At 38.4% G+C, this 16,366-nt stretch overlaps 1 protein-coding gene across 2 annotated transcripts in view; it reads left to right on the forward strand.

Annotated features, from left to right (window-relative positions):
* Positions 1 to 14,214, forward strand: part of ELP4 (elongator acetyltransferase complex subunit 4) — a 213,623-nt gene extending 199,409 nt beyond the window's left edge. For both annotated transcript variants that reach the window (XM_069469770.1, XM_069469771.1), the window contains one exon: positions 13,906 to 14,214. In XM_069469770.1, coding sequence (XP_069325871.1) covers positions 13,906 to 14,051 — 146 coding nt within the window. In that variant the 3' untranslated portion in view covers positions 14,052 to 14,214. The remainder of the gene's footprint in view (positions 1 to 13,905) is intronic.
* The last annotated feature ends 2,152 nt before the right edge of the window (positions 14,215 to 16,366 follow it).

Genomic DNA, 16,366 nt, shown 5'->3' on the forward strand with positions numbered 1-16,366 from the left:
CAAACAAACAAAAAAACCCTAAAAGTAGGCATAGTCATTTATCTATATACTCACAAATATTTTTCTCTTTTCTGATCATCAGTAATTTTTTTTCTTGCTTTATTTGCTTCATTTCCTTTAACTTTATTTCCCATTATTCATGGAGAAGCTTTCTATCTGAGACTAAATTGAGTCACTGCTTACTTGTTATCTGTGAAGTCACTTCAGCAAAGAGTTACTCTTTGGAGTTAGGTCCTCATCTCTAATCTGTCTCCCTCAGCTAGAGCGCTGGCTGGGTCTTTGGCTGCCCATCACTACCCTAAGGCATGTAGAGAGAGGGCTCTCGCTTTGCCCAGTCTGTTCACCGAGCTCCCTTTCAAGCTGGTGAGAAGGGAGGTCTGTGCAGGGGGGAGATAGATGTACCGGGTGACTATGCGGAAACCAGTGTAATTTGTAAATTTGCCATAAACTTTTAAGTGAGAGTTGGAGTGGGGGTTTTCAAGAGTTAACGTGCTTTCAGAAATCAGAGAGAAAATGGAAGTTTTTATTTGATTTCTGAGGGTTCTGATACTAAACATTTTTTTTGTAAATTTTACCAAAATTTTAGCAATTAATCTACAGACTTAAAAGATATTAAAATATTCATGACAACATTGTCATGTGTCAAATTTACATTTACATATATAAACAGGCAAAACACACACACACACAATAGCACTTATAAAATACCACTACTTAATATCACCTGGGTGTTATTTAAGTTTGGAGCAAGTGAAATGTACACCACCTAAGAGAGTGTACCTTTATCTGTCCCTGAAAAGTGAAGAAAACACTGCTGTAATTGATATTTTTTCTTCATTATGAAAAGTTTTTATACAGTCAGTAGAGAAAAAGCCACATTTCATTTTGTCAAACCAAAAACATACTCACTCCCTAAATGCCTTTGTATAAAAGCTAATACAACATGACAAAAATAATAGCATAGCCCTCAATATACATCGAACTGGTAAAAGAAGTTAGGAACGGTTTGGCAAAGATAAAACATAAAATTCATTTTTGTGTTATTTTCTCTGCATTCACATTCATTCCAGGTAGACTTTGTCAAATACCTATAGTAAAGAAGAACTTGTTCATGCATGCAGAACAAAATAAAATAAGATTAAAAGCTCCAGGAAATCAGCCTGCTTCAAAAAACCATTAAAGTGTGCCTATCCCTCAAGCTTTACAAATGTGTTAATTGTCGTGTTTCAGTCATGTAAATATGTTTCAGCATAAAGTAACCAAGATTTCCTGTTATAGAAGCACTCCTATCTGGGGGTGTGGGGGGAGGGAGGGACGAAAGAGGACTAAATAACACACTGTAATGAAACCTGCCTTTGGGCAGCACATGCTTCAGTTCTGAATGCCCAGAAATACTTCGCAGTCGCTCTAGGCTGCCTAGCAATGGGGATTTTCTAATTCTGGCTAGCTTGACAAAGTAAATACAACTATTGAACATAAGGCAGCTCCTAATAAAAAACAACAATTCCCCCTTGTAAACACCTACATTTGGCCCCATTAAAAATTCTTTCTTCATACCCAGGAACTAGCAGACCCTTAAATGTGGGGGTCTCAAAGTAACTAGAGAGTAGTTGGGAGATTTAATGCTGCCAGGATGTTTTACATTGCCATTTCCACTGAGCACTTCATACTCCATCCCAGGGCTTTGTAGAGTAATGTTCTGCATACACTGTGGGGCATTATGCAGGCAAACACTTTGGCCATTATGCTCTCAGAACTCACTCGTGTACGGCCAAAAGGAAATCATTACATGGTCATATATATGTTAGATACAAATATGTAGGATTGCCACATTTCCAAGAGGAGTGCTCACCGAAAGCCGCCAATCCTGAAATTATTTAGTGGACTGACATTAACATGGTAACTTAAGCAATCTGCTAAATTATCTGATTTCAAAATTTCCTGATTCCTGCCTTTTCACATCTTAGAATTCATCTATTCCCTAAGCTGTTTATCACTCAGACCTGTGCCAGTCCCTAAATTGGATAGTGGATCTGCTGCGGTTCTAAAAATCTCTAGGATTTAGGGATCAGCTTTGAGTATACACACACATTTATCTAACCATTTACTAAGTAGGAGGTTTCAGATTGTAGTAAGGAGCAAACATTAGTTTGAATTCAAGTAGACAAAAACAAAGAGAGTGTTACCTTTTGCTACCTTCAGAGTAGTTTCTATAGCATACACTTTAAAAGAAAAAAACAAAGGTGATGAAAAGGAACTCTCATGTAATTATTAGTTTGAATTGATTCCTAAAAGACTTTTTTTTTAAGCTCAACATTCAGATCTAAAAACACTGTGATGTTCCTTAAATATCTTAGTATTGTTAAAGCACCTGAGGGGTAGTGCCCAAAATATTGCTCCTTAGTTTCCTCACTTATCTAGGTAGAGAAGGACTTCCTGGGTAAAGCAGGCTTGAAGATCCTATCAAAATAGCAGTCCCAGAAAAATCCCAGTCTTCTTCCATATACTGTAATAGCAACAGCAAACCCTAGATGTCAAGCGTCTCCCAGCTTGGCCCAGCTGAAGCTTCATTCAAATTCTACACACTCTAGAGTTTATGTGCTCTTGCCTGTACTGTATGTTCCAGAACCATACAAGCCTTGGGGTAAGCAGCAGTTGGAGACCAGCAAAAAGGCTGCCAGAGTGAGAAACCTAGCTGCACAATTAAGGAAAGATGAGTGGCAAGGAGTCCGTTGCAGTGACATGAGGAGACTCATTTAGGCAATGTTGCACAATCAGAAGATCACAGGGTTGGCAGTGGCCGTGTGTGACTTATCCATCCCTTTCCCTTATCCCAGAGAAGAGGCTACTGGGGGAGGGAAGAGGGGCAGGGAAAGGCATCTTTCAGTGTTTTTACTATCCAAGTTTAGGTAACAACTTAAGTTGTATTATTCAGTTGTTACCTAAATGATTTTTTTCGGTCCTGCTCATGTTAGAGCATTAATAGAAATAAAAGGTACAAAAGAACAAAGGAGAAACCAAAAGAAAAGAAAAAGATACTGACTTTACTTTGTATAGAAAGTGAAACCATTTTAAGTAAAGTTTTCCAGGAATAATCTAATTTGTTCTATGTTGATATATGAAATAAGAGAGGAGAATAACATGACCCTCCCACTTCTTAAATGTCTGAAAGTTCAGCAACACTGGAACTGAAACATGATGTTTTTATTAGTAGGTAGTCCAAAAGATTCCGACTCACATTTTAAGAGAATTGAACTCAGCAAACCATCCCCACAAACAGGACTGCTAGAGTTTGTCCTTAATGGACATTTCACACGGGACCAAATCCCTCCACCTGGAATCTTCCTACTGGGCAGGCATGAGATTAAGAACAACCACTCCCCGCAGGAGGAGGGTAAAGGTGGAGCAGGAGATACTGTGAGTTACCTAGTAGCTAGAATGTTTCTTCTAAATCAGAAGAAAGCAGGATCTAGAAAAGCCAACGTACACTACGTTTTGGAAAATTCTGTCTTTACTAGGATATCCATGTTTGCAACAACTATTGTTTTCTATTATTGAAAATGTCCATGTATGACTTTGTAAGGGTACGGATAGAGATGGCCATGTTATTCATAGAAATAAGTCTACATCACTTCCTTGCTACCCCTTGCCGTTAAGAATTAAATCCAAGTCACTTACCACAGTTTACAAACCCTGCAAGGTCTGACACCTGCCTGCCAAGCCAAACTTCACATAGCCACTCCCCTGCTCATCGACTGTTCCAGAAAAGCTGACTTTTTCTCTATTCAAACATGCCAAGCTTATTGTCACTTCAGGGCTTTTCCATTTTATTCCTTTTGCCTGGAACTTCTTTCTCCATGTCTTATAGGTCCCTTCTCTAAATTTAGGCCTTAGCTCAAATGTACTCTACAGAAAGGTCTTCCCCAACTAAAGTAGTACCCCCAGCCAACATCATATCTTCATGTTTTATTTCCTTAAAAGCATCTCTCATCATCTGAATTATCTTTGTCAATTGTTTGTTCTCCTGTGTTGTCAGTCTCTCCTTGAGTCATGTAAATGTCTGTGCATTGTCCCTTCTTAAGGTTGTGAGTTCTATGAAAGCAGGGATCTTGCCTGTCTTGTTCACTATTTTGTCTCTAGTGCTTAGAGAAGTTCTGGCACATTGAGTAGTAAGAATGTAGACTTTGAAGCCAGACTGCTTGAGTTCAGAGTCCATTCAAATACACTCATGTTGCCACATCACTTCTGCTCCTTTCCCATTGTTTCAGACATGATCACATGGTCCACAACTAGCTATAAGGGAAGTTTGGAAATGAAGTCTTTATTGAGAATGGCCTTGGGTTCAAGGGTTCTGCTACTAAAGGAAAATGCAAGAGTAGATGTTGGAGGATAAGTATCAGTCTCTGCCATAGTTCATAACCCTTTGTAGCCCAAATGTCCATACACAGCCTTCTTCTAACACGTGGAACACACTTTACCTCCTCTCCAGGGATGGGTGAGGAATCCTACCGGGTAGAAACTGCAAAAATTCTCTGCCCTGGCAGTAGAGGGCTTTAGTCAAGTTTGCAGTGCCTGGTCCTGCACTCTAGAAGAAACTCCCTTGTCTATTATCTTCTGTATCCCCTTAGGAAGTTACTCCTTGTCCATTTTCATGCGTGGCTACATGAAATTGCCATTGGAGAGTATGCCATTGGAGAGGCTGCAAGTTTGGTGACCTAGGATTATTGTAGGGGCTGAAAATTTTTAGGCTTTTGACCAGGCTTGGGGTTTCTTTGGCAATACAATTCCTCAAGACTTTAGAAGGTTCCCAGTCTATTTGCTTCCCCTCAGTTCCACATGCAGGGACTCACAGCCAAAGAGCTTGTCTAGACATAGTTCTAGAATTCAGTTGCAAGAAACAGATACCACTTCATTATTTTATGCAGAAGGAAAGTTTATAACAGAAAATTGGGAGTTAGTGAAATAACTGGAAGAGCTTGAACATTGCCACCGAGCTGGCCTCTAGCAAAGGTGCTCCCTGTCCCATAGAAAGGTGAGGAATTGAGAGACTGCCACTGGAGCTATTAACTGAAAGCACGGACTTCTGGGGCTGCTATCTTGGGGTTAGGAAGTTCCCCTGCCACCACTGCCACTGCTTCTTGATACCCATGAAGCAAGCAACTGGACACTGGCAAAGTGGTCTAGCCTTGACTTTCACAACCACCTCTGAACTGCCATGAAGCTGTTGACTAGTTACTGGAATCCCAATGCAAAAAAAAAAAAAACAATGGTCTCTGCAACAGTTCTTGCCAATTGGAATAGTTAAAGTGCCAGGATGCTAGCTCTTATTTCTCTTCCACCTTCTAAATGTGGTACAAATGCATCTAATTGGATAAACCAAATTCACACTCCTGACGTGTCAGAAGGCACACCAGAAGACAGAATGGCTGCTGAGTGCCACTTCCCCTCATCCACCACGACTGTTACATTGTAAAACTTTAGTCTTATTTTTTGACCACTCTCTTTTACCCTTATCCCTCTCTTTCATTTTTATTAGTAGCTACCTTGAAGCCATCTAAAATGACAGACTTGAGTGGGAAGGCAACACCCTTAATCTAACTTTTTTCTCTGAGCTGGCTCCCATTTTCTGACCAGCCTTTTAATAAAAGTATTTATTTAACAATGGCTCAGGAACACAGACATCTCCTGCAAAGGTTGCCTGCCTTAGTGTGCAGGTCCAGAAACAGATGGGTATTTTCAACCCTGCAAGCCCCCAAATTACCAAGTCTTTAGTCAGTCTAGATTGTGGGGTACAGGCAGAACACCTCCTTTAACGGAGCTGTAGTCTCTTCTATCTCTTCTTGCAAATTCTGTAGCTCTAGCCTGAGTTCTTCTCTCTTTTATAAACAATTTTGCTAAAAGTGGCCAGAAGCAACCAACACACCAATAGTCTGAATTTCTCCAGCGATTCACATAGAGCCACTGATTAGGAGGTATAAGGTTTGCCTTCCAAGTTATCACGGGCATAACAAGGATCAGCAGCTTTGCAGTCCCCAATATGTGATCCCACTTCCCATCTTCCAGCCACTAAGCCAACACATATTTAGCCATAAAACTTGAGTGTTCCATTTGTCAGGTACCAAATTCTGTATAAACAAGATAGAGTTTAGGCTGTTGTTACAGACATCCAAAAATACAGTGGCTTAAGTAATCTAGAATAAAAGCCCAGTTTGGTGATCCAGAGCTCTTCTGGTGGCCAGATGGAATCCGGAGATGCTAGACTCATTCTGTCATTTTGCTGTGCCCTCCTCAGCACATAGCTTCCACTTCATGGTCCAGGATGGCTGTTTCAGAACCTACCCTCAAGTCCACACCTCATTCTTGGAGCCTAGAGCAAGAATGCAAATAAAGGACCACATAATTATTATATGCTTAAATATTTTAGAGTTATCAAGCCAGCAAACCATTAAATATACTTTGTCTTCCCTCCTTCACAAATATAACTTCCTGGAAAGCCAAGTTTAAATTTAGGATCAGGGTTCCACTCTAGAACATGGAGACATAGGGAGAATTTGCCTACAGCCTACCTCCCTTTTCTTCCCACCCCTGCCTCCATCCGACACACAGAGGGCCACTCACACATGCTTCTGGACACCCAGCGTGCACATACAAACTCTGTCCACATGCCCCACAAACAGCCATCTTTTGACTAACCCTTGGGCCCCAGGGTATGCACACAGACAATACAGTCCACCCTTGGGGAAAGAACCCGGGGAAGAGAACAGTGCAGGCTTTGTAACCATTTGGACAGGGAATTCTGAGGTCACAAGCATATTCTCTAAAGAGGGGCACAGGATCTAGATGCATGTCCTCCTAGCCCTGTAATTCCTCACCCCCTGGGGAGGGGCATGGCCAAAGGAGGGGTAGATGAGGACCCAGGGCAGGGGCTCTCTGACCAAGGTCAGTAAGGGAAGTAGATGACACTCCTCAACCTTTAAGGAGCCTCACCCTAAAGGTAACCACAGCACTTCTGCTCAAGATGAAGTGACCAGAACTTAGTCATTCAGCCACATGTATTGGCAAGGAAAGCTGGGAAAGATAGTCTTTGTTCTGGGAAGCCATGTGCCCCACTAATATTCAGAAATTCTTTTGCTCACTTGAAAAGGAAAATAGATATTGGGAGTAAACTAGCAATCTCTGTCTCAGACACATGCCTTTTCACAAATCACACTTTTGTTTAGACAAGTGAGTTCTTCACAATCTGCTTTCAGAGAGGTGAACTTGGAGGCAAGACAATACTGTCAGTTATAATTGACGGTCAAAATAATTGCACACCTGAGTTTTTTTTAATGGGCAGCCAATATGGAATGTTTCAGCTCTCAAATTTTATCTAATTTTCAGATAACTCAGGAAGAACCAAGTGAATTTTTTTCAATTCAAAGGATATAGTATGATTATGACATTCAATAAAACAGTTTTAATCTTAAGCCCTGAGAATCAATTGGACCTTAAGCAAACAAAAACTTAAACCTAAAACCTGACCATGCTTAGCAGAATTTTTTCCAGAAATATTCAGCCACTACTAAATGTATACTTGCCAATCCAAAAAGAGCAAAAATTTGGTTCTGGCATTGTTTCCACTGTCCTATTCATATATGGGAATAATGCAAAATTCATTAATTATGCATAGGCAGATGCATCTTCCATATTGCAAAATTAACCAACTATATAATAATTACAATATAATATTATAATAATGTAATAACTATGGAATACTCTAAATGGAACAATGTAAAAATGTATAATAGCATATAGCATTGATGTTTTTTTTACAAGTTGTAACAACACTCTGAAATCTTATGAAGAAATAATAGCGATACTGTGATGATAAATATATCGAACCTGCTTCATCTGTCTCCTTCCCTCTGTCCTCCCTGAAAGAAAATCAGTCTTTCAGGCCGGGCACAGTGGCTCACGCCTGTAATCCTAGCACTCTGGAAGGCCGAGGTGGGCGGATCGTTTGAGCTCAGGAGTTCGAGACCAGCCTGAGCAAGAGCGAGACCCCATCTCTACTAAAAATAGAAAGAAATTATATGGACAGCTAAAAATATATATAGAAAAAATTAGCCGGGCATGGTGGTGCATGCCTGTAGTCCCAACTACTCGGGAGGCTGAGACAGGAGGATCCCTTGGGCTCAGGAGTTTGAGGTTGCTGTGAGCTAGGCTGATGCCACGGCACTCACTCTAGCCTGGGCAACAAAGTGAGACTCTGTCTCAAAAAAAAAAAAAAAAAAAAAAAGAAAATCAGTCTTTCCACAAAGGAAAGAGAGCTATCTCCCTGTTTATCCATAGAGAGACTTTGAACACACTGCTTTTGCTCCCACCCTCTGGGCTAGTGGGAGCATCAGGTGTGCATTTCCTTGGTCGGAAACCAAGAATGGAGCCCTAGTGAGTCAGCTGTAATTCACATACTGAGCAAATGCTTCTGGCTGGTGATCATTTTGCTATGATCCTTCTCAAACTGTGGCATGCTGCTAGTTGTACCCCAATATTCATTTACTCCTTCCCCAATGGTAATAGATTTGTTAAACATTTTTACACACTTCTAAACATTTCCCAGCCTCCCTTGCAGCCAGGTGTGTCCATGTCTAAGTTCTGGACATGAGTGGAAGTGACGTTGCCAACTTCTGGGTCTTGACTTCTTGGCCCCATTCTTCTTGCCACAAGCTGAGAACTAGCAAGAGCATCAGCCCTGGAGCCAGAAGTGGAACCTCTTGTTAGGAATGGCAGACCAGTCCTTCTAGCTCAGAATTGCCTACTTCTAGATTGTAGCATGGTAACAAATAAACTACTACCTTTTTAAAGCCATTTTTTAGAAGGGGTAGGAGTCTGTATTACAGCTACTTAGCCCATACTTTAGTTCATTCCCTACCATTCAGAGTAATGCGTAGCACAGAATGTAGCTACGGAAATTGGCAAATCATCCTGCAAGTGAGGGCATCACACAGCTGAAAGTCTGAAATGCAATAGGACGGCGTGTATTTTGTTCATTCATTTCCTTCCCATTGTATAAAGGGGGAAAATGCTTTTAAAACTCAAATGGAAGAGCTTCATCTTCTGCCATTTCCTTTATTAATTATTTTGCCAGTAATGAAGATATATGCACAAAATGGATTTTCAAAATATGATGGACCACAAGTTGCCTCCTTAATACAGGTGTGTGCGTATATACACACATACACACACACACACACACACACACACACACCGGTTCAAAAGCCAGGCATCTGACATACCCCATTTTCACTCTTGCCTTACTAAGCATGAGGGAAATTATTTAGACTTTTTAAATCTCAGAAGCAGAGACCATAATTGCAATTTCCTTTGTATTTCTTTACATTACCTCATTAGAGAATAATTCATTATAAATACTCAGTTGCTGGATAGACCGAGACCTGGTGGCCAAGTCTAATATTCCATTGCTATCATTTATAATTACATGTAGTTCATTATATTTACAGAATCATTTCCTTGCCCTCATAAACTCACTTATATTTATTTTGTTGTGCCATATGTATTTTTAGGAGCCACCTCAAATTCTTTTTTGGAACAAGAAGAGATACAAATAAACGTAGTATTTGATACTTCACAAAACACTTACACATCTCATTTGATCCTAACAACAGTCTTATGAGGAGAGAATTATTCCCCTGTGGCAGATGAGGACACAGAGAATTAGGTGAATTGGCTTGTTTGAGGTCACACTGAGAGTGAGTGACGGAAGCAGGTATCAAACTGTTACTCTCTGCCTCCATGTCCAGGGCTCCTGTCAGCAAGCCCTGGCTGCCTGTGTTGAGGGACCAGTATAGAGCCTGTGTGTTCTAAGGTGTTTACAAGCTTTCATTTAAATTTTCTATGTTTTTTTTAAAAATGAAACAATATATTCAAAGTATTCTGAAGTGCCTATTTCTGTGATCCCGAGCATTGCAAAGTGTGACTTTTCAGGAAATGTCAGAAATTTTTAAATGGATTAAAACAAATCTCTATTCCTCTACTAAGGGTTAAAATGTACATCAACTGTTTTCAGAAAACAGTGCCTGGTGGTTTGGCCTTGGCAAAATATGAAAAATATAAATTGATTTGACTTATTTTAATGGGTATTTACCTGCAATTTGTCTCAAATCCAGGTGTAATCTAGATTCATTATCTTGCCCCTTCTGTCTGGGAACTATGAGTGCTGAGCACAGGTCTGGCAGGCTAGGAGAAAAGGAATTAGGAAGGGAACTGTTGAGCCAGGAAATCCAATCCTATGTGTCTATAGGATCGGTGTAGTCACTGACTCGGAAGGCACAAAATATAGACAGTAGCCAGGCCCAACAAAGAGACATAGAGGCAGGTGGCGGGGAAAGAATCTCAAAGTCTGGTTCTCCTTGGTACCCCTTGGAGCCGCAGAGCGAATCACTTCTATTGCTGCTGCTTTGTTGTGACCCTGAGCTTCCTATGGGCCAAGGGTTCCTTTTGGCAAGAGGCTCCCTAATCTGCCAGAGTATTTTGCTAGCCTCACTGTTTCCCTCCTTGCAGCATTGGGGGAAAGGGAACCATTGATCCAGTGGGATTCCCAGGCCTGTGCAGGAAACTTAGGAGTTGCCACACCTTTCCCAGATCCCTTTGCCTACATAGCAATCATCATTTTAGACAAGGCATTAATGGAAAAAGTAGGCAGGCAGCCAGCCAGATATCCATCTCCTACACCAGCAACACAGTGTCTTTCTCCCAGAATCTGAGAAAAGAAGATCAAGTGGAAAAAAAATTCAGCTTAAGATGTAAGATATGGTTTTGGTTGCACCCCTTGCTCCAGATCCCCAGGTATAAAAGGGAAAGGTGAATACCTTGATTTGGTTTACAAAGTTGAGAATAAAGTGATTTTTCTTATAGTCTGATTTTTATTTAAAACATTACTCAGTGAAACCTCAATGTTTAAAAATTTATATACCCCACAGCCTTGCAGTTTTAGTCTAAAGGAGGTCACCACACTATACAGAGTATCTTGCAGCACATTTTTTCAGAAGACAGATCTGGGGTACAGCAGCGTCTGAACATTTATATGTCAAGTGTGTAAATGCTTTGGAAGCCTCAGAGGAAAAATCCCTGACACACCTGGCAAGCCTGGAACCTGATCTCTCGTTCTTCCTCGCTGCTTCACATCGCGCTGACATGGTGCACAGGGGGAGGCTCAGAAAGAAAGAAAACAAAACCCACTGCCTGAGAATTTAGACGGCATAGTAAGCTCAAGTAATAATCAACAAAAGCAGGCACAATCACACGTAGAGTCACCTATTTCCAAGAGCCATCCTTGGGCATTTTCAAAGGACATACAAAGGAGTGTACCACTAGCTTTACAATGTAGCATTTGGTAAAAAGCAGTTAATCATATCACCCAAATTTTTTTATACTCAGAAGTTGCACACAAATGATATTTGACTTTACTTCAAAGCCATTCAACCTGAAAGATTTCCAAGCATGTCACATGTCACATTTAGCCACTTTTGCTATGAAGGGCATTCAGCCAACTGGCTCACATTCATTGCCTAGAAAAGCAGAGGAAGAGAAATGCTTAGCCAGTCAACAAGCAAATAGGTAACCTCCCGAAATAAATTGTATTATACTAGTTCAGAATAAACCACACAGCTTCCTCACGTAGATTATAACCCTTCAACCAAATGTATCCTGTAATCTTGGAGATGTATTTGTTCTGCTGTTTAAGCAAATCCCCATTCTACATGTCAGAATCCAGTTCATTACTTAAGACCTAGCTTGGATCCCAGCCCCATGAGCCTTTTTCCAGCTCCCCTTCCCCCACCGTGATTTCTGATTTGTCTCTGCCTTTCTTGTATACATACCTTAGAGTGTTCGCTGTGGGGATTACCTGTGTGCTTCGCTTATTTGTGTTACCGGATTGTTAGGAAACGAGGAGTGTAGAAGGTGCTGTGTTCACGTATCCTTCCAAAATGCCTTGCTATGAGTAGATTCTAAATATTTGTTGACTCTAGTTGATTTTCTGAACAGCCTAATCGCCATCTGTGACATCATCTGTGAGGTACCAACCAAAAGTGTACACACATAAACACATGCACACAGATTTCTTTATGGTAATTTCCTTCAAGTTTCAGATAACCTTCAGAATATGCATGTATCCTAGTCATTTTTCCTTTGCTCATTAGCAATAGCTACAAAATCTTAAACATTAAAACTCAGACATATAGTTCACGCCCTCTTTCCTTCCTGCTTCCTCACATGGACACTAATAACGATAACCCTACAAAGAAATTTGTAACTACAGACTTTAGTCATGCCTGCCTTTTAGATTATTGAGCCTTTTATGCTTTCATTTCTGCTTACTGTCCTTTCTAGAACAAACTAGAGCATAAAGAAATGAAAGAATTGTTTAAAACAAAGAAAAAATATGTCTTTATTTATGCTTTTTTGTCATTCAAAAAATAGACATTTACTTAATGATTGATAGACGGGTGCTAAGGATACTAATGAATAGATCTGCATGAATATTGCTATATGAATATTACAAGTTCTTGACCTTCTTGACATTTCTAACATCTCTGTTGATTGTGCATCTGTATAATAGTGTCTTTCATCCTAGGTATATTTGTAATAAATAAGTACAGGCAAACTGAAATCACAGAATATTTTCACATTATTTTAAATGTTTTAAAATAGTTTGATCATTTGTACACAGCTTGTATTTACATGACAATAAACAAGCCTTTTCTCAGAAAAGAAACTAGCTGGAACATATGTGTATGGACCACAATATTTTAAAAAATCAGTTCTACTCTTTATCTTTTTTTGTTTTTTTCCATATTGAAGGAAGTTTTCGAAATGAGGGATTTCAGCCAGGTTGTCCCCAGTTGAGTTCACCTCTGGAAGGCTCTGTTTAGCCATCAGGGGAGAGCCCCATCCGGCCGCACCTTTAGCTTCCCACACCCACTTCGTCCTCACACACCAGATATGTTCCTTTAAGTCAGGGTTTTTATGAAACAAATCATGTGAGCTAGAAGCACTGATAATGAATTTGATGGAGATCCTTTTGAAAACAAAAATTATTTTGCAATATGAATATTTCTCCCTCATTACAATAACTATTATAATTATGATCAGTTACTGGGTATGATTAAATCAGCCTATATCTACAAGGAAACAGTTGGGATAGTAGGTAGAGTTCAAAACCACTTTATACTTTTGAAAACATGACCCAACATTATTGCATAGAAACAAACTTCCCAAGACCTTTAACAGATGTTATAGCTGACTTACCTGAACATATGAAAAATATTGACCCTTTGATTGGTACCTTTTTTTTTTATTATGTCCATATTTCTGTGAAAATGCTAAGCTCCTAGAGAAAGTTAAGCCTTGAAATAGAATCATCAGGTCAACTTACAGACAGAGGGAAACAAGCATTTGTAGGAATCTATAATTGCTGAAAAGCTACATTTGATTTTCAAAAATTGCATTTTAGAACCCTGGCAAAAAAACAAAACAAAGCCCCCCCCAAAAAACCCCTCACATTATTTATGTGACATTTTCTAATTATGCTTTCATTTGTGCATTTACATGTTTTCATTTCGTCCTAAAGAAGAAAAAGCCTTAATATGCTTTGTTTTGGACATTGAAAATATTCCACCAAGATTCCTAGTACAGTTTCTGCAATGGCTATAATTTGTAAAATCCAGTAGGAATAGGAGGTGATTATATTGGGCTTAAATCTGAAGAATTGTTTTAGCAGGAATTTTATATGCAAGATTAAATGCTGATCAACAGAGCATAATATTATATTCTGAAGTATGCTAGCAAAAGCAAAATTAATTTTTTCTTCTTCTTTTTTTCTTCCCCTGAAATCTTCTGCCATAGCGACTGCATTTGCCTCCAGACTTGTCAGACACGGTGAGCCGCTCAAGCAAACAGGATCTGGCAGAATCCGCCAAGCGGCTGGGCCCGGGCTGTGGCATGATGGCCGGAGGCAAGAAGCACCTGGATTTCTAGGGATTCCTCCTTAGTCGTTGCATGCAGAATTATATGACACTCTAATTATGATTGCTAATAGCTTATGTAAATATTTTTCTTAACAATTTGACCCTCCAATCCTTGAAAAACACAGGATTGAAAAATGGGGCCACCATTCTTCATTTTTTTTAACCAACTTTTTATACAGAAGCAGTACAGCAGAAATACTTTTATTTTAAAATTTTGCCTTATGGCATATTTGGAGAAAATAATTTTATTTTAAATAAATGCAAAAAAAAGGGTCAAAATCTCCAGATGCATTACAGTGGTCGTTACGTGTACTAAGGCACTGGGTATCATGGGTACATGTTAGAGCAGGTAGCATATAAAACATTGTGAAATTCAAGATTGTATATGAAAATATATTTTCTCTTTATTTCAGAAAAAGCCACTTGCCACCAAAAATGCTAAGGTTTTTTTTTTTTAATGAAAATGTGTTTGCTAATACATAAAATAAATTTGCATTTATGTATACCGTTATTAAATTGATGAAGACAAAATAATATTTTGGGATTTAGATTCTATTAAAGATAATTACTCTGCCATAGTAGTTAATAAATATAAAGAATTTGAGTGATAGAAAGAATAGAAAAAAGAAGTTGATGGTCTTCAGTTTAGTAATCCTAAACAATTGAAGTCAGCACTATGAAATTATGTCAACAGATGTAATTCAGGATTGAAATTCAAACTGACAGCTACATTAATGCTAGGATACCAGGGGAAAAACATATACTGAAGCTTGGTGAGAGATTTTTACTGAACGTAGGTCTGAGACAAAGTAGAAAAATGAAACTAACTCAGATTTCCATTGTATCACATAAACCTTTTGTTAATTATGAACATTGGTTGAGTATGTAAATTTCTAACCATATAAACATGTGTTTTGGGATGTATAGCATACTGAACCAGTTTTCATATGAAACACTAGATTTTTAAATCATAGTTCCATATTTTCAAAGCTTTTAACAAATAATAGATAAAAAGTGAAACTTAAAAAGTAACTTGCATATTTAAGTAAAGAGTCTCAATTTTTAAAAAGATATTTAAAAATCCATTGGGAGAAACTGAATTTCCAAAATACATTTGCAAATATCTTAGAATATTTTGAAGCAGTTATAACTAGCATTTTTAAGCAGTTTGCTTTTAATATACCACAAATTATACTTTATTTGTTCTTGACACATTGTAGAAAACAAAGACTACGTTTTTAAAACCGTCTACCCAATATGATGAATGTCAGTCACTTAAAAAAAAACCCACTGTAGCATAAACACATACTGTATACAGCTTTTATTCAGAATTAGAATAATTGAATCAATGACAGTGATTTGCCAGGATGTCAAATCTCTCCATCATATCCTGTCACTACCAGTTTATTTTTTGTGATCAAAATCAAAAAGACAACTATTTTGTCACCCGCTATTTCATTAGTACTAAAAATCAGGTTTCTTCTTCTATTTTTTTTAGAATGTCTGGTTTATTTTTTTCTTTTCTTTTAATTCTAAAGACACAAATTCTTCCCCATTTTCTTTTCAAAATAAAGTTTCAGAATTGATCTGTCAGTTAAAATTAAAGGGCTTTTTTATTAAGCAAAGGTGCTTTTAAAATTTAAAGCAACTTCAAAAAAATCGATGTAGTCCATAGATAATAAATAATGTTGTGCAGATAGATGCTCCACAAAAGCTTTGATATGTCCTTTGAAAGCATTATGAACAATCTGAATGAATTCAAATGAATATTTAAGTCAGGTTATTATTTTAATAACTCTAACCTTTTTCTTACCGTGTTGTGGTTCATTTTACACAAACACACAACGGAACAATTACATAGCATTTGACTCTGAAAAGGAGATGTGAGGTCATCAGATATGTAAATTGCTTGTCAAAATACTTAATAGGTCATTGATTTACTTCCCTGGCTACCATGTCTATAAATTAACAGCCAATTACTAGTTAATATATGCTTTGCAAATAGATAAATACTATAAAAATTGAATGTGCATATTTGAACCCTTATTTTAAATGTAAAAGAAAACTTTTCAAACTCAGTAAAAGTGCATTTTGAACAATAAGAGTACCTGGCTTTCCAAAAATCAGATCGAAGTGCTCTGTTTTTCTGATTCACTGGGCAGGCTTTGTAAAAATAAGCTACTGGAGAGGGATGTATATTTTTGTTTTCCTCTGAAAAAAACCCACTCTAAAAATGTGTTTTCCTTCCTTCTGGAAGCACTATTTGTTATCCATTATGCTAATAACTTACTACATAAAAATATTGGTCTTCAATAATGGTACTGTAGGTATAGACACCA

This window comes from Eulemur rufifrons, chromosome 6 (genome assembly GCF_041146395.1).
Source record: "Eulemur rufifrons isolate Redbay chromosome 6, OSU_ERuf_1, whole genome shotgun sequence".
NCBI lineage: Eukaryota > Metazoa > Chordata > Mammalia > Primates > Lemuridae > Eulemur > Eulemur rufifrons.